General features: G+C 40.7%; 2 protein-coding genes across 3 annotated transcripts in view; one reads left to right on the top strand and one right to left on the bottom strand.

The window, feature by feature from the left end:
- The window catches only part of STAG1 (STAG1 cohesin complex component), a 306,358-nt gene extending 292,793 nt beyond the window's left edge, over positions 1 to 13,565 (top strand). The window contains exons 27-33 of one of the 2 annotated variants that reach the window (XM_065876743.1): positions 563 to 691; positions 4,815 to 5,017; positions 8,784 to 8,958; positions 11,126 to 11,236; positions 11,789 to 11,903; positions 13,374 to 13,454; positions 13,542 to 13,565. In XM_065876743.1, coding sequence (XP_065732815.1) covers positions 563 to 691; positions 4,815 to 5,017; positions 8,784 to 8,958; positions 11,126 to 11,236; positions 11,789 to 11,903; positions 13,374 to 13,454; positions 13,542 to 13,565 — 838 coding nt within the window. The remainder of the gene's footprint in view (positions 1 to 562; positions 692 to 4,814; positions 5,018 to 8,783; positions 8,959 to 11,125; positions 11,237 to 11,788; positions 11,904 to 13,373; positions 13,455 to 13,541) is intronic. The other variant, XM_065876744.1, reaches the window with a different exon arrangement.
- A 5,500-nt stretch (positions 13,566 to 19,065) lies between these two features.
- The window catches only part of PCCB (propionyl-CoA carboxylase subunit beta), a 100,047-nt gene continuing 94,088 nt past the window's right edge, over positions 19,066 to 25,024 (bottom strand). Inside the window, exons 11-15 of the mRNA XM_065877074.1 lie at positions 22,495 to 22,602; positions 22,154 to 22,254; positions 21,613 to 21,711; positions 20,684 to 20,783; positions 19,066 to 19,655 (exon numbers count right to left, since the gene is read on the bottom strand). Coding sequence (XP_065733146.1) covers positions 19,534 to 19,655; positions 20,684 to 20,783; positions 21,613 to 21,711; positions 22,154 to 22,254; positions 22,495 to 22,602 — 530 coding nt within the window. The 3' untranslated portion in view covers positions 19,066 to 19,533. The remainder of the gene's footprint in view (positions 19,656 to 20,683; positions 20,784 to 21,612; positions 21,712 to 22,153; positions 22,255 to 22,494; positions 22,603 to 25,024) is intronic.

Raw genomic sequence — 25,024 nt, 5'->3', positions numbered from 1 at the left:
ACTTACTTCACACATTTTTTCATCTTATAAAGTATAGAAAGGAAAGTTTAACAGGATGTTCTTATCTGGTCTATTGGTGAGAAAGTGTTGTGGGAGACATAGGTTTAAAAGCACTGTGCAACTTCATTTCATAATGGAAAACTGAATGACAAAAAATTTTAAGTATCTTACAAAAACTCAGACACCTGCTTGGTACCATGACCAGCTCTAAGAACCAAATTTTCTAACAATCTCAGTATCTTTCCAGGGTATTCTGTTATCTCTAAAAGCTATACAGGAATTTAGCTTTGTGGGTATTTAGCTATTTCTTATTATTTTTCCCAATATAAGTTGTGAAATACATGTTCACAATATAAGTTGTTTTCCACTGTAAGTAATAAAATTAAATATTATTATGCAACTATGTCATACAAATTAACATTATTTTACCATTTGAATTTGTCAGATTTTACTACCTTCAGTGATGATTTTGCTGCCTTCCCAACTATTTTTGAAATTCTAGCCCATTGAAGAACTATACTAGCTATTTGGAAGAATAAGACAATATTTTCTTTTATTTCAGGGATGGCATAGAATTTGCCTTTAAATACCAAAATCAGAAAGGACAAGAATATCCACCTCCTAATCTGGCTTTCCTAGAAGTACTAAGTGAATTTTCATCTAAGCTTCTTCGACAAGACAAAAAGACTGTGTAAGTTGCATGTTACAGGACAAGTGGCTTTTATCATGACACCATTATAATTTTAAATGTTTAATTTTTGAAAAAAATCATCTAGATATAATTACTCTTGGTAACTTAGGCTCTGATAGGTTGTTTTAGGGCAGCGGTCCCCAACCTTTTTGGCACCAGGGACCCGTTTCGTGGAAGACAGTTTTTCTATGGATGGGGGGTAGGGGTGGGGAATGGTTCAGGTGGTAATGTGAGCTATGGGGAGCGGCAGATGAAGCTTTGCTTGCTCACCCGCCGCGCACCTCCTGCTGTGCATCCTGGTTCCTAACAGACTCTGGGGGTTGGGGACCCCTATTTTAGGGGACTATAATTTTCTTTCAAACTTTTATATAGTTTTTCTTTGATTATTTACCTTTCAGTACCCTAGAATTTGCAAGTGGAAATGATCTCTTATTCTCTAATTCAAAGATCTATGAACACTGGCTTAACTATTGTGGAAAACTTTCTTCTTTCCTTTTATATTAATTATATTTTAGTTTTATTTTGTTTTTGACTGGTTTCAAGAAGATTGAAGGTCCATTTCGCTTATAGTTTTCTTTAGGATGCTGTTCAAGTCTTCTATTTTCTTTTGTTCATTTGTTCTATCCATTACTGTAAGTGGGGTATTAAAGTCTCCAACAATTTTTACTGAATTGTTATTTCTCCTTTCAGTTCTCAGTTTTCGCTTCATGTGTATTTTGGGGCTCTGTTGTTAGTTGTATATATGTTTATAATTGTTATGTCTTCTGGTGGATTGACTCTTACTTATCACTATAAAATGTTCTCCTCTGTCCCTAGTAATTTTTCTCTTAAAGTCTATTTTGTCTGATACTAGTATAACCACTCCAGCTCTATTTTAGTTACTATTTGCATGGTATAGCTTTCTTTCCATCCTTTCACTTTCTGTCTTTTTGCCCTTGAATCTAAAGTGTGTTTCTTGTAGACTGCATATACAGGCATACCTCAGAGATATTGCAGGTTCACTTCCAGACCACCACAAGAAAGTAAATATTGTAATAGGTAAAGCAAGTCACTGAATTTTTTGGTGTCTCGGTGCATAGAAAAGTTATATTTACACTCCACTGTAGTCTGTTAAGTGTGCAATGGCATGATGTCTTAGAAACAGTGTCGATACCTTAATTAAAAACTACTTTATTGCTTAAAAATGCTAACCATCATCTTGACAATGCAGAGTTACTGCAAACCTTCAATTTGTATAAAATGTAGTATCTGCAAAGCACAGTAAAGCAAAGCACAATAAAATGAGGCATGCCTGTAGTTAGATCATGTTTTTTCTTTTGAAACAATCTCTGCCATAATAATTTCTATTTTTTATATGTCTGTGCCTTTGTTTTTCCCTCTTTTATTGCCTTCTTTTATATTAAATGGCTATTTTCTAGTGTAACATTTTAATTCCTTCAGAGATCTTTAATTATATTTTTTAGTTATTTTCATAGTTGTGGGTATGAAATACCATCTGCTATCATTTCCTTACTAATACATCTTTGCTGTCACACACTTTTTTTGTGTACATTGTCAAATACACATTTCTATGTTATTGTTCCAGTGACAGAGCAATGCATAGTTTTATACAATTTCTTTTTAAAATCAGTGAAAAGGACAAAAGATAAGTATATATGCAATTATATTGTCCTTTATGACTACCTGGTAATTACCCTTCAGCACTCTGTTTTTTCCTGTAAATTCAGATTACTCTCTGATTTGTTTTTAGCCTGAAGAACTTCCTTTAGTATTTCTTGTAAAGCAAGTAAGCCAGCAACAAATTCTCTAAGCTTTTGTTCACCTGAGAGTGTTTTTATTTCATCTTTAGCTTTGAAATACAGTTTTCTAGATACAAGATTTTGGGTTGATAGCGTTTTACTTTCAGCACATTGACTATGTTATCCTGCTTCCTTCTGGCCTTTACTGTGTCTGATGAGAAGTCAGCTTTTGGGGCTTCCCTGGTGGCACAGTGGTTGAGAGTCCGCCTGCCGATGAAGGGGACACGGGTTCGTGTCCCAGTCCAGGAAGATCCCACATGCCGTGGAGCGGCTGGGCCCGTGAGCCATGGCCTCTGAGCCTGCACGTCCGGAGCCTGTGCTCTGCAACGGGAGAGGCCACAACAGTGAGAGGCCCACGTACCACAAAAAAACAAAACAAAACAAAAAAAAGAAGTCAGCTTTTAAACTTATTGGGAGTTCCCTTGTGTGTAATGAGTTACTTTTCTCTTACTATTGATACTTTTCAAGATTTTTTAATCTTTGGCATTCATCATTTTCACTGCAATACATCTGGTTGTGGATCTCTTTGCATCTATCCTGCTTGGACTTTGTTGAGCTTTGAAAATGTGTAGATTCATGTTTTTCATCAAATTTGAAAGTGATTAGCCATATTTCTTCAAATTTATTTCTACACCTTTCTTCTCCTGGTACTCCCATTATACATGTCAGTGTACTTAATGAATCCCACATTTCTCTCAGGCACTGTTCATTTTTCTTCATTTTTTTTTTCTCTCTGCTCTTCAGATTACATAATCTCTATTGATACGTGTTCAAGATTACTGATTTCTTTTCTGCCAGCTCAGATCTGTTGAGCACCTTTAGTGACTTTTAAATTTCCATTGTTGTACTGCAGAATTTCCATTTGATTCTTTTTCTTATATTTCTATCTTCTTATTCATGTTCTCTATTTAATGAGAGATAGTGTTATTATACTTTTAATTCTTTAGACATGGTTTTCTTTAGTTCTTTGAACATATGTATAATAATTGCTTTGCAGTTGTGGGCCAAGTTTCTATTGCTTGGGGGTTTTTTCCTACATATGGATTACATTTCCCTGTTTCTTTGTCTCATAATTTTTTGTTGCAAACTGACCATTTTAGATAATGTATTGCATATGTGATACATTGTAAAATAATAATTTAGCTACTCTTGATATTCATTCTTCATCCTCCTAGAGATAGATGTTGTTGGTTGCTTGGTCATTTATTTGGAGTAACAAACTCTGTGAGGTCTGTTCTCTTGCAGTATGCAGCCTCTGCTGTCCCTACTCAGATCTTTTTTTCCCTTGTTTTTTATTATTTAGCCTGTGTCAGCCCCTTATTAATCAAAGGTTGTGCTTAAACCTCCTTAGCAAGTTAGATTTTTACTGTTGGATGTGGGTGTGGCTTTTGAAAGCTGCTATCACAGTTCAGGGTGTTTACTTTGCCCCATGGTCAGCCAGGGGACCGGCAGCTTAGAAGGTCCCTCACTGATTGCTCCTGAGAAGGGCAGTCTTGGGCCATGTAGAGTCTTCCAGACTGACAGGAAAACATGTGATTTAATTTATTTATGTTATTTATTTTAACTTTAATTTTTTAGAGCAGTTTTAGGTTCATAGCAAAAATGAGGAGAAGGTACAGAGAGTTGCCATCCCATAGACCCCCTGCCTCTACATGTGCAAAGCCTCCCCCACTATCAACAACCATCACCAAACAGGTTGTTTTGCTGGGGAGAGGGTATGCCAAGCTCCTCACGCCACCATTCTAGAAATCCTGCCCTGGTTTGAACACTTTAAAAGAAAATTCAATAACCTTTTTTGCCAGACTTCTGATTTTTATTTTAAACATTGGTATTTAAAAACAAAGAAAGGAGTAAAGGAAGAAATACACATACACCCTTAGTAATACATTTGCTTGTTTAAAAGTATTCCTGAGGGGCTTCCCTGGTGGCGCAGTGGTTGGGAGTCCGCCTGCCGATGCAGGGGGCACGGGTTCGTGCCCCGGTCCGGGAGGATCCCACATGCCGCGGAGCGGCTGGGCCCGTGAGCCATGGCCACTGAGCCTGCGCGTCTGGAGCCTGTGCTCCGCAGCGGGAGAGGCCACAACAGTAAGCGGCCCGTGTACCGCAAAAAAAAAAAAAAAAAGTATTCCAGGAATTTGTGAAGCAAAACCTTAAATTCTCAATCCCTCTCTTTCTAAAGGTAACCACTGTTAATAGTTTAATGTGTGTCCTTAAGGATTTTTTATAACCTTCAGAGAGAGAGAGCCTCAGGTTATGAAAAAAAAATTAAATAAGTGATGCATGAACTGCTTCCATAAAAATGACTGCTTCTTTTGTGTTTCTAGTCACTCATACCTAGAAAAATTCCTAACGGAACAGATGATGGAAAGGAGGGAGGATGTATGGCTTCCACTCATCTCCTATAGAAATTCATTAGTCACTGGAGGTGAAGATGATAGAATGTCTGTGAACAGTGGAAGCAGCAGCAAAACCTCCTCAGTAAGGAATAAGAAAGGACGACCTCCACTTCACAAAAAACGAGTAGAAGGTAAGTGTGCCTTTATACTATGAGGCAAATAGTGTTCCTGATAGTATCAAGAAAAATAAAGTGGTAAATAATCCATTGAAGCAAGATAATACTGTTAAGCACATTATTTCCTTGTATGTTTCATATACACCGAGAGGTTCAGCCACAAAGGTTGTGACAGACAAAACAGGACAGAAGCGGGTCAAGGAAAAAGAGCTTGAAAAAGCATTGAACACAGAGGAAGATAGGCACAGAGAAAAAGAGGAGACAGGAAGGTTTATAAAACTGATCCCCTTACCATAGATCTCTAATACATTAAAATTTAAAATAAGACAGTCATAATGTTATTCTATCAAAATGCATCCTAATATAGGAGAGATTTTGGTAAGTTGAGGATGGAACTCTGCAGCACAATGAATATACCAGAACAACTTTCCATTTCCACCACTTGGTTGGATAATTTATTTTTGTATATTAAAATAGTGATGGCCAGATCTGGTTTTTTAACCCTCATAGGCTATGGGGAACAGGGAGTTGAACTGTCATGAAAATGTGATCAATAATAGATATTCCTATATCCAAAAAGACTAAAGATTGCTTTATTAAACAAAACATTAGTCTTAAACTAAGAAAACTCAAAGTAAAAATGCTTATTTTCCCAAATAATCTTGCTCCATCTCCATGCTTCTCCTAATAGAATCTCTCCAAAGCAAGAGAGGACAGTGATCTGCATCACGCTCTGTTGCCCCTGTTCACAGCCTTCTGTTTACCTCTGCTGCTAAAAAATAGTGACTCCTCAAAGACTTTGCTGAGACCTGCAGCAAAATTAATTAGAATTTAAGTCTAATGTTTCTTTCATCATTGGGGAGGCAGTATTAACTATTGATGAAGAGCACAAACTCTTAAATTCAGAGTTCTAGAATTCAGACCTGGCTTTCTCGTTTTTCAGCTGTGTAACCTTTGAGCATGTTACTGAACCTCTCTAAGCCTCAATCACTGATCAGATGAAGGATGATCTGAGTATCTGTCCTGTTAGCTATTGTGAATATTAAATTAGATACTTCCCCAAAAAACTTAGCGCACACACAGTGATTACTTAGCACAGTGCTTGGCACATAGGCAGCATTTGATAAATGTTAGCTGCTGTTGTCGTCATATAGTAATGCCCCTTTTCTTGCATCAGTCAGTAGATTAGGCTGAATGTATATTTTGAAGAGAATAAAAGATTTGAAAATATTTACAGACTTGATGGTAAAGTTTAAGATTACCTTTCAAGTTTAAAATCTTTTGGGGCTTAAAATCTTTTTGGCCCAGAAAATGAAAATACAGAACCCTGTTGTTATAGTATAAGATCCTGAACTGTTCTCTAAAGAATGATGCCAGTCATTTCCTTTCGGAAATGTCTTCTAGAGCAGCCTTTTTATCAGGGCACCCCACATCTATTCCTCTATCTGTATTTTTTTTCTGCTCATAGCTTTTCTTAGATGTAATGGTCATCTTAGCCAGAGTTCATCAAGTCCTTGCTATACCAAGAATGTGTTTTACGTGCATTACATCACTTAATCATTTATTTGACTAATATTTGTAAAGCACTTAGGTCAGTCCCTGGCACATAATAAATGCTGTATAGATGTTTTATAAATTAGTTCTGAGTTCAACAGTATTATCCAGGTTTTACACAGAAGAAACCAAAGGCTTAGAGAATTTAGATAACCATTTATCTATACATTAATGGAGCAGTTAGTATTATCATCCTCAGGACGGAGAAGCATATACAGACCAGATAACCTAATTTGGTAATCATTAAATTGCAAAAAAGAAAACTTGCTCCGTATCAGTTTCAAATTTACCAAGTAACTAAGGTAAGTTACATGTCCAGAATCCTTAAGCAACAGAGTTTCATCTGTTTGGAATGAAGATGAGAGAGCTTAGCAAGAAGTGTTTTCATTGAGGAATCTTGAGGGTTAGGAGGATCTCTTCAAGAAGAGTGAGTTCCTCCTGAAGTTACTCTTTTATTCAGTAAGTCTTTACCAAGCACCTTCCTAAGAACTGTACTAGATGCTGGAGATTGGGTATTAATTCCCAGTGAAGAAAGGGAGACAGAGAAGCAGGCAATTTCAGTTCAGCGTGGTGAGTGCTCTGATGGGCCAAAAAGGTTCTTTGGAAACATACAGGGAGTGACCAAACTCGTAATGAATCAGGGAAAATTTTTCTGGAAAGGATGACATGTAGTAGAAAGCTGAAAGATGGTTTACCAGGTTAAGAACCTAAATGAGACCATTCCTATGATCATAAAATGTTAGGTGCAGCAGAGAATAAAAGTTTTGAATTAAATGTTGAATGAAAAGTGGTATGAATAAAAGAAGATGTAACATATCTTTGCTGAAGAGATTCAGTAGTGAGCTTCAGATCAGTGGAATGACCTTAACCAGACAATAGGTAGGTATTTCCAGGAACAGAAAAGCCTATCCAGAACATACATGGGTCTGACAAAATTTTAGAAACTGGAGAATACACTGAGAGAGAGAGAATGCTTGATGGCAAAGGAGGAGCCTCACATGCACATGTCTCTGAGACTTATTGGGGAAGGAAAAACAATGGGATTCATACTACATTTTGTGATTAAAATTCTTCAGAAGGAAACACATAGCAGTAATACTATTTTTTAAGTCTTCCCACATCAAGAAAATGCAGTTGACCTAGAACAGTGGGGTGAGGGGGAGCATTAGGGGCACCAGCCACCTATGGAGTTGAAAATCCATATCTAACTTTACAGTCCATGTACTTGATTCTATATCCGTGGATTCAGCCAACTGTGGATCGTGTAGTACTGGAGTACATACTTATTTTTAAAAATCTGAGTTTAAGTGGACCCATGCTGTTCAAACCGTATTGTTCAAAGGTCAACTGTAATTTAGAATTTTATAGGTAGAACTTTATGTAGCATTTTATCAGGATTTAGATATGCAAATAATGCTATAAATAGTAATTTAATCTGTTCAAATCTTTATAAATGATCTTTAGAAGAAGGAAAAAATAGTGCCTGGTCTCTTGAAGAAACTTAAATCTAATTACAGAGATAACATATACACATGACAGATCACCTGCCAATGCAGGACAGTGTATAATTGAGCCCTAAGTGAGCAAGAATGATTTTGTTTCCTCTTGAAGCTAAAAAAGAATGGTAAGTGGGGGCTGAGTGGGGTGATCAGAGAAGACTTCTCTAAAGAGGTAGAAGTTAGAGGCATGAAATCAGTGAGTCCCTCAATCCAGCCCCGCAAGTATAACCTGGCCAAAGAGTTTCTCTGGTGACCAGTGCCTAATTGTGTAACAGGATTTGCTGATTTCTCAGTAAAGGCCAGCCAGATTTTAAGTGCTGCTGCCTGGGGCCCCTCTAAGACCCAGTAAATAGGCCTTTTATTGCTTGAGCAAAAGGAAGGTTAGAGGGGTCTCTCTGGCTGGCCACATTCTTCCCCTTCTGTAGGGATGGAGGGACTTGGAAGAGATGATAATGTAGGATAGCTAACATTTGATGTTTACATACATTACCTTATTTAAGCCTTACAACTCAATGAGGTCAGTTACCAATATCCCCTTTTGTATATGAGCAGACTGAATTTTGGAAATTTAATAGCTTATACAAAGTCACACAAGTGAGTGGTGTAACTGGAATTCAAACCTAGGCAGTCTACTCCAGAGCCATGCTCTTTAAATCTGTGCTATAACTTCTACCAGAGTTCATTCCACCCATGACACTCTGTGACACTCATTAACTGGAATTTTACAGATGAAAGTCTGGATAATACGTGGCTGAACAGGACTGACACCATGATTCAGACTCCTGGCCCCCTGCCAGCACCACAGCTCACTTCCACTGTTCTGCGAGAGAATAGCCGGCCCATGGGAGAGCAGATTCAGGAGCCTGAGTCTGAACATGGTTCTGAACCTGACTTTTTACACAAGTAAGTAGTAAAAAAATTGTTTTCTTGGCATAAAACCTGCAACTGTTAAAGTAAGAAAAATTATTTCATCTGAGCATATTGTTTTCTCAGTTAATGAGAAAACAAAACCACAGAGTTTAAATAACTTATATTAGAAGATGTATAATAAGTCTGCAAACACTTGTGGATCTCAGTTCCTTCAAGTCCAGAGACCTATAGATGCATGGTGTCTTACTAAGTGCTGATTTCATTTGGAGTTTACAGATTCATTGGGCAGGTCTGTTTCTTCTCAGAGATTTGCCAAGAACACATGCAGGTTTACTTCCTTGGCGAGAGAGCCTAGAAGAGTCTCTGCTAAGGTTGTTCCTAGTCTGAACCCCAAATAGACTATTACTTTTATCAGCCATTTAATTAATAGTACTTTGTCTTGGTTTATATTTTAAACTTGAACTGTTCATAGATTAAGAATTGTTAAAGCAGTGATAAATTCTGAGAATAGCGGTCCTTTCTGTAGGATAATCAAGCTCTTACCTTTTTTTTACCTCACTAGTGATTAAACTGTTTTCTAGTACCACGGCTCTGAAAATCTTGGAAAAGGCAGGGTGATGGCATGACTTTTGCTTTGAAAACCTTAACTTTTTGTTATTTGCCATTCAACTTTGAAAGTCTGTAAGCTCCTCACTTGTGTTTCTGTTCATATTAGAGTAATGCTGTGAATTACTCTGATGGATAAGAGAGAATTCTCACTAGAACTCAACAAACTTAGCAGGTTGAAAATAGAAAGGGGCAGTGTTACAAGAATTCAGATCCTGGGTTTTCATAAGGAATCTTTGCTCTGAAGATCTGCCTTCTTCAAAGCTGAAAGGATCATCTTTGTCAGCCACTGCATAACTGGGCCATCTTAGAGGGTAGTTTGCCTTATGACCAGCACTCCCACTCCATTTCCTACTGGGGGAGGGGGTGTATCCTCTGTATTGGAGCCTTGCTTCCCTGACCTTACCATGTCAGTCCCTCCTGGCTGTGGTCTGTCGTCTTTTTCCTGCTACAGATTTATAGGTTGAATCAAGGTGGCAGCCTAACATGATATAAAGACAGCTGCTTCGAGAGAACTTTATGCGGCAGATTTTAGCTACCAAAAATTGTTCAAGTTTCCATCCCAAGAGTCATGTTGATTTTATGCAAGTGTCCACGTGCCAGTAAGGATAGAGTACAGGTGATTTGGCTCAGCATGTACCTGAGTCCAAACTTCCTCAGAAGGACTGAGAAAAAATGTGATCTACCCTCCCTTGTTCAGCTCTGGAGAGCTCTGAGCCACGAAGCCAGCATCATTCCTGTCCCTTCGAGGACTGAGTGTGCAGCTAGGAACACTTGTAAGTAGGGCAGCAGCTGGATACAGAAGTGTGAGAAGTGCTCTTGTTTAGCAGGGATTTGGGGAAAGAAGCTGGCACCTGTTGGGGAGGGAAAAGTTTTCCTCAACCTTCTTAGGGGCCCTGGCTGGGTCTAAAGATTTAACTGACAAAGACAGATTAACAGGAGAAAAGCATACAAATTTTATTAAATTTTTACATGTACATGGGAGCCTTCACAAGAGAATGAAGACCTAAAGAAGTGACCAGAGCCAGGAAGCTTTTAAGCCCTTTAGACAAAGAAAATTGTGAAGAAATGACAAGACAAACAAGTTTGGACTGGGGTAGTCCAACTAGGGCTAGGTAGTCCTCATCTTAACTAGGAAGATAAGCATTTGTTTAACAGGATTTGTTTGCACGTGCCTCTGCTGCCATCTCTGGGCTGATAAGAGTCTGTCTCCAGTAAAAGGAGAATTTATTTCCTGCCTTTAGGCAGAAAAGGGGGAACTTTTTCTGTGTTTTACTACTTGTTAATTGCCTTCAGTTCAAAACAGTTTTTATCTCAAAGAAGCATATTTTGGGGTGACATATTCTGATTGCCTTCACACCTAACAACTAGCCTCCACAGCCAGCTTCTCTTGGAGACTTAGGGATCTCCAGTTTACTGCCATTTCTGCAGACAGGTCCTTTGATCATGATCTCAACCTTGACCCTGGAATAAATCCAGCTAAGTTACCCTTACATGGGGATTAGGCCAACCAACCATGGCCGTTTTAGCAGGGGACTGATGACCTAAATTCCTCATCTGCTGCCACAAAATGAATAATAGTACCCTTTCTTAGTCCTCAGATGCAGATCTCTTGGTTAGGCCAGCCGAAATTAGAAGACTTAAATCGGAAGGACAGAACAGGAATGAACTACATGAAAGTGAGAACTGGAGTAAGGCATGCTGTGTAAGTGTTACATCAAGTGTCACAAGAACATGATCACTGTGTGATGGTCATTTTGTGTAACGACTTGGGTTTCTCTGATGTTTGGTCTTAGAAGAAGAGTTAAAATCATAATTTAGGATGTGCTATGCAGCGTAGGATAGGAATGGAGGACATGGGTGCTTGAGGCTTTCAGCATTTAAATCCTAGTGTGCAACTTGCCAGCCGTGTGGCCTTGGATAAGCTCTAAAACCTCTGTGCCTCTGGTTCCTCATTTGTAAATTTGGGATAATAATGGGACCAATCACTTAAGAGTTCTGTGGGAATTGATACATAGCTAGCTAGTAATATTGTTACTGCATTTAAATTATACTTCCTTCTGATGAGTTAGATGAAATCTTGAGTTAACCAAATGAATGATTCTTAGTTCCCTTAGAGTTCAGTATCATAATTTGTGCAGTCTACTGGTTGTAATTGGAAGGTGTGCTTTCATTGGTTAAAAGACCCAGTGTAAGAGCCAGAACTCCAGGTTCTATCAGTCTGAACAGCTTTCTGACTATGCTTTTTCTGTATCAGTCGGGGTCTAATGGAGGAAGATGCTGAGCCCATCTTTGAAGATGTAATGATGTCATCCCGGAGTCAGTTAGAAGATATGAATGAAGAATTTGAAGATACTATGGTTATTGACCTGGTAAGGAAGTTCAATACATTTTTCTTCTGTTAAAATATGTGAAGGTGTTGGTGTAAGATGATACTCGTTTTCAGAACCCCGTGAGAGGAAGAGGAGGAGGAGGTAACATTGACCAACAGTGGGCAGGGCCTGTGTAGCGCTTGTAGCACTTGTGGGCATTTGGATGAGCTTATGTTTTTCAAGCCTGTTTTCAAAGCAGTCAGATTTTCAATTCTGGCAATAACAGGAACTGGCTCCTTATTACCTTCATGAAAAACAGCTTACACTAGATCTTTCAGTATAGCATGTTCGTCTGGCCTCTTGTACTTTAAATTGGAGTCTGTGTACACTGCACTCCAACATAGCAACCAAATGCAGAATATGGACCTTATTTGTTCAATGTGAAGAGACAAGTTTAAAATAAGGAAATCTGAATATGGACTAAGTGTAGGTGATATTAAGAAATTTTCTTTGTCAGAAATAGTAATACATGGCGGTTATGTTTTTTAGAAGTTTTTATCTGTTAAGAGATACATACTGAAGTAGTCATACGTGAAATGACATGGAGAAGAAAAAAAGAGGAATTCAATGGAACAAGATTGGCCAAATGTTTGAAAATTGTTTAAGCTGGGTGATGGGTGTCATACTGCTTTCTCTGTGTACTAATTTGCTAGACTGCCATAACAAATACCATTGACTGGGTGGCTTCAACAGAAATGTGTTTTCTCACAGTTCTGGAGGCTAGATGTCAAATAGCAAGGTGTCAGCAAGTCTGATTTCATTCTGAGGCCTCTCTCCTTGACTTGTAGGTGGCCATCTTCTCCCTTTGTCTTCATCTGATCTTTCCTCTGTGCGTGTCTCCTCTTCTTATAAGAACATGGATCACATTGGATTAGAACCCACCCATACGATCTCCTTTTACTTACCTCTTTAAATGCCCTGTCTCCACATATGGTCACATTCTGTGGTCTAAGGGTTAGGAGTTCAACATATTAATTTGGGGGGACATAATTTACCCCATAGCGTTCTGCTTTGTATGTTCTGAATTTTCCATAATGAAAAGGTTTGGTAAGAAATGTAAATGAGACCATATCCAATCTGTAACCCTCCCTCAACCCACCCATCAGTAGCTGTCCATCTACCTGCTCTGGGGAATTTAGTGAAGTTTTGTCACCTAGTATTTGATCAATCTTATAATTATTCCATGATTGAGAGGTATGTTCTTTGTTTATAGGCCCAAAAATTATTTATATGCATTTACACATTTATTGTAATTTGAAAGTCTTTTTTATCTAAGTGATAATTAAAAGCCAAATACTGTTACATTTTTCTTTAATGTATGCTCCTGTAAAAGCCAGATTCTTTTCCTTTCAAATTGACCCTTAACAGTTCTTTATATTTATGATACTATTAGAAATATTAGCTGATTATCACAGTTCATTGTCTTAATGTATCTCAGGAAAAAATTAAGTATCTGGCTTCTCTTTCCAGCCCCCATCAAGAAATCGGCGAGAGAGAGCTGAGCTGAGGCCAGATTTCTTTGATTCTGCAGCTATCATAGAAGACGATTCAGTAAATGTTAAATTATTACTGTTCTTTATTATGGTTTCTGGGTCTTGTTTATGCATGAATTTAATAATTGTGTTTCACTTTTTCTAGGGATTTGGAATGCCTATGTTCTGAAGTCTGAAGAAAATTTACAAATCTGGAACTCTATTATTTAGAGCTAGAGGCCTATATACTGTGATAGCTTGTATGGGGAAAAAAACACTTTTGATGTGATCTGGTTTGTTTTTTAATCAAATGATTGAGGTCAATCCCTTTTTGCAGTGACAGAAGAGGAGCATGTAAATTACCCAAGAGAATGTTGGTGAATGTCACCTCAGAAAGACTGACCTGAAAAATCATTTGTGTCCTATTATTGGACTTATCCCAATACAGATGTGTGTGTTTTTCTGGAGGGAGGAAGAAATTTTAAATTTTTAAAACAGCTGTCAAGATAAACACTGTAATACACCTGTTTTATGAAAGCTCAGCATTGAGTAAAAAAAAATATTTTTAACTTTATTTTCCTGTTGTACAATTTAAAAACCGTTTTAACATTTTGCCTTTTTATGTTTTAAAAGCTAACCATTTTTATTAAACCTATGAGTAAAGCAGCTCATCCTAATTGCCGAAGAGTGTTTTGGAGCTCACTGGATTTGGTTGGACCTTGTGGAATACAGAAATATGGAGGAGCAGAATACTGACAAGCTAAGATGAAACTCTGACAGTGCATCTCTGCCAAAAACCATACACCCTCTGTGGACATGGATATGAATTCCCCGATTTTATATACTCTTGAATAAAAAGGTTTATTTTTATTTATAAGGGGGCATAAAATAAGACATGTCCAAGCAGCCATTTTTCCAACAGATGCTGTACACCATTCATTTTATATAGATTAGGGAGATTCAAATACAGTACATTTTCTATTGGTATTTGTTCTGTGCATTTTTAGCAACTTCTACCAGCAAATAAAGTATTCTCAGTAAAACAAAGATGGTTCTCAAGTTATCAGTTTGCTGTTTTTACCACTTAGTTCATGCCCTGCCAAATTCAAGTTACATGGACTTCCATTTTCTTAAAAAGATAATCATGAAGAACTCCTTCGCCATTCAAACGTAACTTTAAGTGTAACATAACCGTGTCTCCTTCCCATGCACTTAATACCCTTATGCACTAATTTTGTGAATTAATTAAGTTTACTGATTGATTGATTATAGAAGTATGTGCTGCATAGAAATCTGTGCTTAGAGGGTGAAGGTCTTACGCTTACCTTGAAATACAGCAACATTTCAGTGTTAAATGTGCATATTAAGGATAATTCTTTGGGGGAAAGAAATTATGAATCTTCAGGACAGCCTTTAATGGTTTAGAGCTACATTCTGCTTAGACTTTTATGACTTGCTGCTACTGTTATTTTAAAAAGCCCACTTTTTCTTCCTTTCTGATTTTTAAAGTAAGCCTCAGAACTTCCAAACCAATCCATTCACAGCTGTTTCTGGGCTGGTTTTTAAAGTAAAGTAGCTGCAACAGAGTGATAAGGCTTTCCCTTTTTACCAAAAAACAAAAGCATTTAAAAAAAAAAAAAATCTGTGCACCCAGTGACTATGTGGGAAAGCAAAATGGATTATTTTATTCATCCTTTTAGTAAACAGACAAAACAAACTTTTCTCAACATTTGTACAGTTCTGAAAAAAACTTGGTCACCAAAAATGTTTTATCTGCTAATTGAGCAATTCCTGGGCTCCAGTTGGGGCTGGGGTCTCGTTTTCCTCCAGAAATGTGGGTTTCACTGGAAGTGAAGGGGCGGGGATGATTGATTGGACTGTCCACCACGCCAGCCCTGCCCGCCTGTGGTTCTGGCCAGGGAGCAGGCTGGGAAGTGCCCTGGCACCTGCACAGATTGATCCTTGGCTTGACAGTTTCACGTGGAAAACAAACAGATGCTGACTTAGAATTGTGGACTACCGTGCAACAGAAAAGGCGTAATATCGACTCCGATGGGTTTCCAGTTCAGTTTGAAGTCAATCGAATTTTTGTATTTTCAGTGTCTCCTTGATTGGTTTTGCTAGTAATTCTGTAAATTGTACATTTGCAATATGAGGTTTTTTTCCTTTTGTACAATTTGAAACTGATGCTTCACCTTTCCTTTAATAAACTATTCAAAATCAGGCTTGTGGTAGTCATCCTATTGTTCCTACTAGGTAAAGCTTTAAAGGGGTGATTTCTTGTCCTGTCGACAGAATGATGAAGCTTTCCCTTTTTAACAAAAACTGAGAGTGAGTTTGCTCTTTCAGATCATTTGTTAAATGATGGCAAAATTCCTGTATCAAATGAGGCTTTACTTTTTTAAGCAAGCAGAATCTTAGGACTAGCTCATCAGTTTTCTTTCATTCTTTGTATTTCCTTGGAGAGAGTGAGAGACTAGCTAGGCCAAGTGGTCTGTGATTCAAGAGGAAGCCTCTCGTGGGCTGCGTTTTGGAAGAGGCATTCAGGGATTATCATCAACTGGTCTGAAGCCTGGGTCCTTCCCCCACCTGAGATCCAGACCCAGCACTTCTGCACAGTTGCCCCCTATAGCAGTGCCCTGTAAAGATCACTTGTGTTCAACATGCCTGCTGAAGTGAGGGTTTCTCTTGACACTGCTGCCAGGTGTCACTCTGAACAAAATTGTATCCCATACTTTATGGGCCTGTGTTCTTTGGGCCGTGTTCATTAGATGGCCTAAGATGGCGGTGCAGAAGAGGCAGGAATGCAGGGGATAAATCGGCAGGTGAGCTCTCCAGGCAGCCCAGGAGGGAAGGTGATGAGCACGGATCTCTGTAGCAGCTCATCTTGAAGGTTATGTGTTTATGAGATTAGACCAGGGCTTTACCCATGTGTGACTCTACCTTTGGACAAGCTTGCAAACCTCCCAGATGTGACTTGACTGTGACTCTCTATTGGCCCTGCTCTCAGAAAAGAATCTATCAAACAAGGAGCAGTGTCTTCATGGAAAACAAAGGCTTAGTGCCTGCTCAGGCTCCACATATCAGACCAAACTCAGGTAAGGTTCCATCCATGCCCTCCTAAGTGCCTTGCTCTGTAGGGGTCTACACTGGGCATCACATCTTGAAGAATAGCTTTCTGCTCCCAAGGACACATAAATGAGGCATTTCTCATCTCCAGGACAGTAGGGACAACCTACTAAGGCTGCCACATCTGCCCAAATGTGCTGGCTGGATTCCACACAGGCCCCAGACTGAGGCTCTGCCCACTGAGTAGCCACAGCTTCTGCTTGGAATGGTGGAGATCCCATGCTGACAGGGAAGCAAGAGCATGAGGACCTGTAGTTTCACTAAAATATATATAATAAAGCCACAGCTCGCCAGAAATCCTTTGAAACCAGAAGGACTTAAAGTTCACATCTGTCAAACAGGTGGAGTCTGTGTTGATTCAACAACTCCATCAAGGGTGTTAAAGTCAGTGTACTGGGTGAGTGTCTTTCACAGGCTTCTCTTACTCTGGGCAAACCACATCTCACGTGCCAGCAAAAAGCATCAGTGCATCCAGAAGCAGAGAATTGGGCTGGGGAGACCAAGACACGGTCAGGAGAGAAGCTGGAAAGACTTTACACAAACAAGCACTGGAAGGCTGCTCCTGGATGTGCGTGCTCCGATTATTCCAGCAACTCAAAAAGATGCCATCATGCATAAGGTAGGAAAGTTTTCCAAATTTAGTAGCTCTTTGGGTTGATACAATCCCAAGTGGAGCAGACCACCACCTTTCTCACTCCAACCCTTTGGGATTCAGACAGTACTGCCTGGGTTCAAATCCCAGCTTCACCACTCATTAGCTGTGTGGTTCATGACAAATCGGTTTACATACTTAGGGCAGGGACAGTTACAGCAGGACACTCACAGAGCCTCCTACCTCCACCACAACTCGCTGTATTATCTGCTCTCGGTCTAAACACAAATTTGCCAGCGCTCTACTCAGTACACCCCAGTCCTCTCTGGTTACAAGATTCATCATTTTTCTCTGTCCCTTTAAGACGAGACCACAGTTGGGAAAGACATTCCTAAGAGCAGCTGATGAGAAAACTGACTGCTGCTCTGCAATACACTGAGGCTGGTCTACTTGACAGAGCTTCCAAGATCTTGCAGCTCCGTGTCTCCGCCACCAGCTTGGTTTTCAGATGGGCCAAATCCTAGCTTGACCGACCCCAGAAATTGGATTGGCCAGGCAACTTTAAGCTATTGAAACGCATGCTAAGCAACCCGTACGGTTCTTCCTTAGCCAGGAGGCCTCTAAAAGACCAGGAGTCTGCCACCACTCCTTTCCCAGCTCCAGTGGCTTACAGTCTTACCGCTGGTGCCAAAGAGAAGTACAAGGAGCCTATGGCCAAACATCTCTGCCCCCTAGGAACTAACCACCTAGTTAGGAAGACAAAAATATGTTTCAGGCCATATGTTTGCTTCTAAATTTCATCTACTAAAAGAAACCAGGGCTCTTAGAGAAATCACTGAATCTGCAGCTGGGTGAGGAAAATATAAGATGAACCTGGTACATTACCCTGTGTCAAAAAATAAGGAAGTGCACAAACAATTATTGTGACATATCAAAAGGACTGAGGAACCAGCTTGAAAGAGCGCCCCTCTGGCTGTATCACGAAATTCTGAGCAGCAAAGTAAGTAACATTAAATTTTTAAAGAACTCATCAGTCTCTATTTTTTCTTGATTGAATGATTGAACATATTCATTCACTAAAACATTTATGAAACACCTACTATGTACTAAGCCCAGATTTCAGTTATGAATAATAATATATGATTCTCAATAAACTAGTATAATGTGCGTTTGAAAATTTGATAGGGTGATAGCATAGTAAGAAAAATTATTATTTCAGGAAAAAATGTTTAAAAATGAAAAAATAATTTATGCATCTAAATTGATACTAAAAACTTAAGAGAAAGCTCTTTCTTCTTTCCTTGTGGATATAATGATAGGGTTAGAAATACAGTATTTTACCACCAACATAGAACAACTGATTGAGGCAAGAATCATAATGGATACTAAAAAGTAGTGGATGAAAGTGTGCTGACAGGCTTAAAGAATGCCGATCAGACTCAATTTCATCAATAATGGAAAAACCTAACGTGTTTCCTAATGTAATACAAGGAAAGAACACTCCTGTGTATTACTCCTACCTGGATCTAAATGTCTGTAAACAATCAGACAAACCCAAATTGAGGGACATTCTACAAAATAATTGGCGAACATGCTTCAAAAATGTCAATGTCATTAAAGACTGTGTAAGACAATGAGCCTTGTTTCATATGAAATAAGCATTGACATTTGGGGGGACAAAAGGTCATGATTCTGCAACTTTCAAATAGGTCAGTAAAAACAGTAATTATATATTTATATAAAAGATGAAGCAAATGTAGAAAATGTTAAGAACTGGGTAATCTAGGTGAAGGGTATACAACTCTTGCAACATTTCCACAGGTTAGAAATTTTCCAAAGTAAGTTTTTTAAAATGTGAGAACACGTTTCTGGAAAGAAGTTAATATAAGGTAAGAAATTAATATAGGGTATATGCCTTACTGAGCATCTATTCTGGTAGACACACACACACACACACACACACACACACACACAATTAAAAACATCTCCTTTAATCCTCAACAATTCCTGAAGGAATTGAAAGGATAGGACATATCACTTAACTGTTATATAATTTAAAAGTAAGAAAACCAAAAGCCTAAGCAGACAAGTACTTCACCCTAAAAGCTTATTATCTCACCTTTAGAGAAAAAAATTAATTCTTGGGAAAAGAAAGGAAAACAATACACAGAGGTGTCAAATAAGGGTCAGCGCTAAGTGAAGAGTGTTTTCTTTAGTTTTCTTGATTTTTCAGATTTTTACCACAAAAAAATAAGATTTATGCTCAAAAACTGCTGGGATTTTTAATAAAACAATTTTATAGGAAGGCACAAATGAAATCTTTCTAGAATTTAATAAACTTAGCCAAGTTATTACTGGTATTTAGATTCCCAGTTTTCATGACTGCAAACGGCAGGGATGGGTGCAAATGGCCAGGTAGTAATTACCCTTGGTACATTTACAATGGAATATTTGCATGTTTCCTCCACGGGCGCTGTACCTTCTTGCTGGCCAAGACATCCAGGTCACAGCAGATTCGGGCACGTGTAGAGGAAGGCTGGATGATGTCATCCACAAACCCTGGGGAAGCACAGGAAAGGAAGCAGATCATCTGCAGCCCCAGATGCTGCCACCCATCCAACACCACATGTGCTCAGCCAGGGCACTATCTTCTGCGGCCAACAGTGTGAGCAGGGCCCAACCTGACACAAGAGGAGCTGGGTCCTGTGAACCTTCCCCTGATCCCAGGAGCCCCCTGTTCCTCTGGCAGGTCCCACACTTCTGGCCTAGGAACACTCGGCAAGAAAAGGAAAATGTGACCCTCTCCCTACCAGGATGAATTCAACAGGGAATCCAATTGAGAAAGTGCACTTCTATTTTTTTTAAATCACTACAACAATTCCTCCCATCCTGTACATAAACCCCTCTGCAATGTTACTAATGCCACTCCTCCCATCAGGAAATGGATTGTATTTCTTCACCTGGCCTTGTAACTTGCCTTGGCCAACAGAATGTGGCAAAAGTAACACTGCAACTTCCAAACCTAGGCCTCAAGGCACCTTGCAGCTGCCCCAGTCTCCCTCTTGCCCTCAGGACACAATGTAAAGCAGTGTAGACTAGCCTCCCTAAGAATAAGAAACCACGTGGAGAGAGAGTCTGACAGCCAGCACCAGCCATGTGAGTGAGGCCATCGTGGACTAGCCCCAGTCAGACCACCAGATGACACAGCTGCATGACTGATCCCAGGCCCAGCCAGCAGAAGAGCCACCCAGCTCATCCCAGACCAAACCGCTGACCCTCAGAACTGTGAGGGAAAACAACAAAACAAAACAAAACAAAAGGTGGTGGTTTTAAGTCACTTTGTTTTGGGTAGATTTTTCACAGCAATAGGGTGACTGGAACAACGCTAAGAGATTCAGCCATTTCAGCAATGTTGTTTTGATTCTGGTGACAAAGCAGCGTCTTTAAGTGATGACTGCTCAGGGACAAACCAGCCCTCACTGGTCTCCAGATTAAACTGGAAGGACAAAGGCAGACTTTCTGGAGTAAAACAAGAAGCAAGTGACCCAACAAACGAACAGAGCTGCCCTCCCCACCACAGGCCCTACCTCTCACGGCTGCAGGAAAAGGGTTGGCAAACTTCTCGATGTACTCTGCCTGAGCGGCCTCCACATTCTCGTGCCCTTTGAAGATGATCTCCACAGCGCCCTGTCACGAGGGGAGTTAGTGAACGCCCCTGGAGGCCCCTGGAGACCTGGGCAGGCCTCCCTCAGCTCATCATCATGGGCGTGGTTGCCAGTGTCCTGGTAAATCGAAGTGTACCAGAGACAAGTGCCAGGTCCAGGGGCCTGGAGTTGACCTCCGTGACTCCGGGGGCTGTGATGGATGCTCAGCTGTGGCCCCAGTGACGAGCAGCCCAGGCTAAGCCAGGTGTTTGCCTCCCCAGATTCTGTCCTGCTCTCTCCAACTGCATTTATCCTTCTCTGAGGCCAAGATATTTGGCCCAGTTTCTACTGTTAAATCCACAGTTCCCTCATTGAGGGAAGCAGACTGCTGTTTCCCTTTTTCATGATTCTGAGCCCTGAGCACACAATTCAATGGCCAGAGGTGGAAAGACTGAAATGCAAATGTAGAAAAATGAGGACTGAAAGATAAGCCTTCACGTCAGAACCCTTGAAAGTCAGCTTGGAGAGGCGGGGGCATGGGAGTTAGCTGGTTCAGCCGCAACAGCTGTTCTGAAGCAGGAAAGGAGTGGGGAGCGGGCTCAGCAACAGGAAGCACCTGCCCTAAGTCAGCAGCTTGGGGCCAGGGGAAACGTCCAGTCCTCCGAAGGCCAGCTCAGCTGACTCAGCCCTCTCCCCTTTACTGACGTCTCAAAACCCACTCTAGGCTCCTCCCACCCGGGCACGGAGACGGTGGCACACGCCTGAAGTGAGGGCAGGAGGCAGGCTTGCCAGGGTCTAGACCCCAACTCCCTGGAGCCCTGGCCCCTCTCCAACATTTCCCAGATGCAGAAGGGAAAGCCAGGGTGCCTCACCTTTGCTCCCATGACTGCAATCTCTGCTGTGGGCCAGGCATAGTTGGTGTCACCACAAAGGTGCTTGGAGCTCATGACATCGTAAGCGCCACCATAGGCCTAGAACAGACCCAAATGCTGAATGTTAGTGCCCGAGTCACCCATGTCACATCCCTGCAAGACCCCAGGAAGCCAAGCAAAATGAGGACAGAAAGCAAGAAGAGCCCTCCTGGGCTGCTAAAGTCCCAGTGTCTGTGAGGCCAGGGAGCCGGAGCACAAGGGCGCAGCCCACAGGCCTTTCACAGTTCATGGTCATGGTCTCTCCCGGCTGCTTTTTCCCACTGCTGCTTTCTCCCACTGCTGCTTTCAGTTCCCAGATGACCAGGGACACCCCTGCAGGGCATGTCTGCAGGGCTGTCCATGCCGTGCTGTCCTCCAGAGCTTTTTAAGGGGAGCGAGGCGTAGTCTCCCTCCAGCACTGCTGAACCTCTCGGCCAAACTTCCAGCCACGGCCCTGCCATGGGAGTGAGTGAGCTCACAGCCTCCAGCGTGAGTTCCTCACCTTCCTGGTGATGACTGTCACTTTGGGCACAGTTGCCTCGGCAAACGCGTAGAGAAGCTTGGCGCCATGCCGGATGATGCCTCCGTACTCCTGCGCAGTGCCTGGGTCACGAGGAAGAGTTACGGGATGCCCACAGAATCCTCAGGAGGTCGGCCTCTGCTCTCAGCTGGGAGGTCTTCCCCCTCCCCAAAGGGCCACCCCTCACACAGCTGCACCATCCAGACACCCAGAATATGGAGACGTCACAAATCCTGAGGGAATTTTGCAAGATCTCCAAATAAAGTGGGTGCCTCGCTGGGCAAAACCGCCTCTCCTGGCCCCCACCTCTGTCAATGACTCACCGGGGAGAAAGCCAGGGACATCCACAAATGTGATGAGTGGAATATTGAACGCATCACAGAATCGGACAAAACGAGCCCCTTTCACGGATGAATTAATGTCCAAGCATCCTAGAAAAAGACAGATCATCCAGGCTGAGCTTCTGGGCAATTCCCAGTCCCACCCACACTGGGAATGTGCCCCCAGCAACCATGCAGAGCTGGTTACTAAGGAGGCACCAAAGTTACCTCCTCAGAAAACGGCTAAGGGGATCCTCACACTCCAGGAAAAACTGGGAAGACAGGAGAACCCACCTGGCACTGGCCAGAGGGCCAAGGAGTGGCGCCGCCCCTGAGGGTCCGGCGGCAAAGCCCAGGGCAGGCAGCCAGTCTCAGCCTCGTAAACTGAAGGGCTGCTTGCTGCCACCTGATGCACAGCCTGCCTCGCCCCTGCAGCCAGTCGTGGGAGGTGACATCCAGGGGCTGGTCTTAGAGAGTCCCTGTACCCTGGAATCAGATTCTGGCTTCACCAGCTATAGCCACGTGTCAGGTTAATTACTTCACTTTCTGAGCCTGAGATTCGCCACCTGAAAGGCAGGGGTGTTATCCCCCTCCTACCACAGCTGTAAGGATTACAGGAGATGGTATCTGTGAAAGGGCACAGAATGAGAGCTCAGTTACTAGTAAACCCTCTCCTACCACACTTTGCAAAGTATTTTATGAAGCCAGCATTACCCCGATACCAAAACAAGAAAAGGACATTACAAGAAAATGCAGACCAAAATCCCTCATGAACATAGATACAAACAGTCCTAAGACATTACCAAATCAATTCCAGCATTAGATAAAAACACTGGTGCATCATGACCAAGTGCAGTTATATCCAGGAATTCGGACTTGATTTAATGTGTGAAAAGCAATGAAATTATTAAAGGAGAACAACCATATGGTCACTTCAATAGATATAAACATCTGAGAAAATCCAACATTCATAATTAAAAACTAGCAGTAAACTAGGAGTACAATTGAACTTCCATTATCTGATAAAGAATATCTACAAAAAAACGTATATACTCATGGATTAGAAGAATAAATCAATCCCCGAACTGATCTATACCAGTGCTGCCCGAAAGAGCTTTCTATGATGATGAAAATGTTCTCCGGCTCCGCTATTTGTCGACAAAGTAGCCACTAGCCACATGTGGCTACCGAATACTTGAAACATGACTAGTAAAAGTGAGAGGCTAAGTTCCTAATTGTATTTAATTTTAATTACTTATACTATTTTAATTATTTTAGATTTAAAGTTTAATAGCAAGTATAGTGGAGAAATCTGTATTTTTCAAGCAATTCCTATCAAAATCATAGGAATTTCTGATAAGCGGATTCTAAGATTCACATGGTTAATACAAAGGAGACAGAATGGTCAAAACGGTATTTTCTTTTTTAAAATATCAGTATAGGAAGACTTACACTAACTGACTTGAAGACTCACAAAAGCAGGGTTTCTCAGTCTTGGTATTATCAACAATTTGGACAGGATAATTCTTTGCTGTGGGTGTTTGACCTCTGCACGTAGGATGTAGAGCAGCATCTCTGGCCTGCACCCACTAGATGCCAGTAGCACACCCCTCCACCCCTCATCCCCACTGTGACAACCAAAAGTGTTTCCAACACTGCCACATGTTCCCAGGATATTGAAACTGTCCCTGGTGAGAACCACCAAGAACTACAAAGCTACAGTAATCAAGACAGTATGGCAGAGGCATAGAGGTAGGCAAAAACAGCAATGAAACAGGATAGATTGTGAAGAAACAGGCCCACACAACTGATTTTAGACCAGGCACCAAAGCAATTCAGTGTGGAAAGTAAGTCTTGTTAACTAATGGTGATGGAACAATTAAATATCTGTATGGAAAAAAACGGAAGTAGACTCGTGTTTCACTCTATACTCTACACACAAAAATTAGCCCAAAATGGATTGTAGATCTTAACATAACCCACAACTACAAAGCTCCTAGAAGATGATGTGGACTATCTTTGAAACTTTGTAGTAGGCAAAGATTTCCTGGACAGGACACAAAAAGTTCTAATCAGAAGTAAAAACACTGATAAATGGGACTTTACCAAGTTTTTAAAATAATGTGAATCAAAAGACACCATTAATTAAATGAATAAACAAGTCACAGACCAGGAAAAAAATATTTAAAATACACATATCTGACAAAGGATTCACATCCAGAATATATAAAGAATGCTACAAATCAACAATAAAAAGACAACTCAAAAAATAATAGCAATAGGCAAAACTTCCCTCTTGCCTAATGCATTTTCTGAGATGATAGAAATGTTCCATATCTTATTTTGAATGGTGAATACAAAGTTGTATTAACTGCCAAAACCCATCCCAATGAACATGTAATTTACTGTGCCTCAACTGTAACTCAATAAAAGAAAAATCTATGTTAATGACTTGAAATAAAGAATGTGAGTGATGAGTCCTGGGATGAAGATAATTCTAAATTAAGAAACCACAAGAGGGCTTCCCCGGTGG

This window comes from Phocoena phocoena, chromosome 4 (assembly GCF_963924675.1).
Source record: "Phocoena phocoena chromosome 4, mPhoPho1.1, whole genome shotgun sequence".
Classification (NCBI taxonomy): domain Eukaryota; kingdom Metazoa; phylum Chordata; class Mammalia; order Artiodactyla; family Phocoenidae; genus Phocoena; species Phocoena phocoena.
This window is presented reverse-complemented; position numbering and strand designations above follow the sequence as displayed.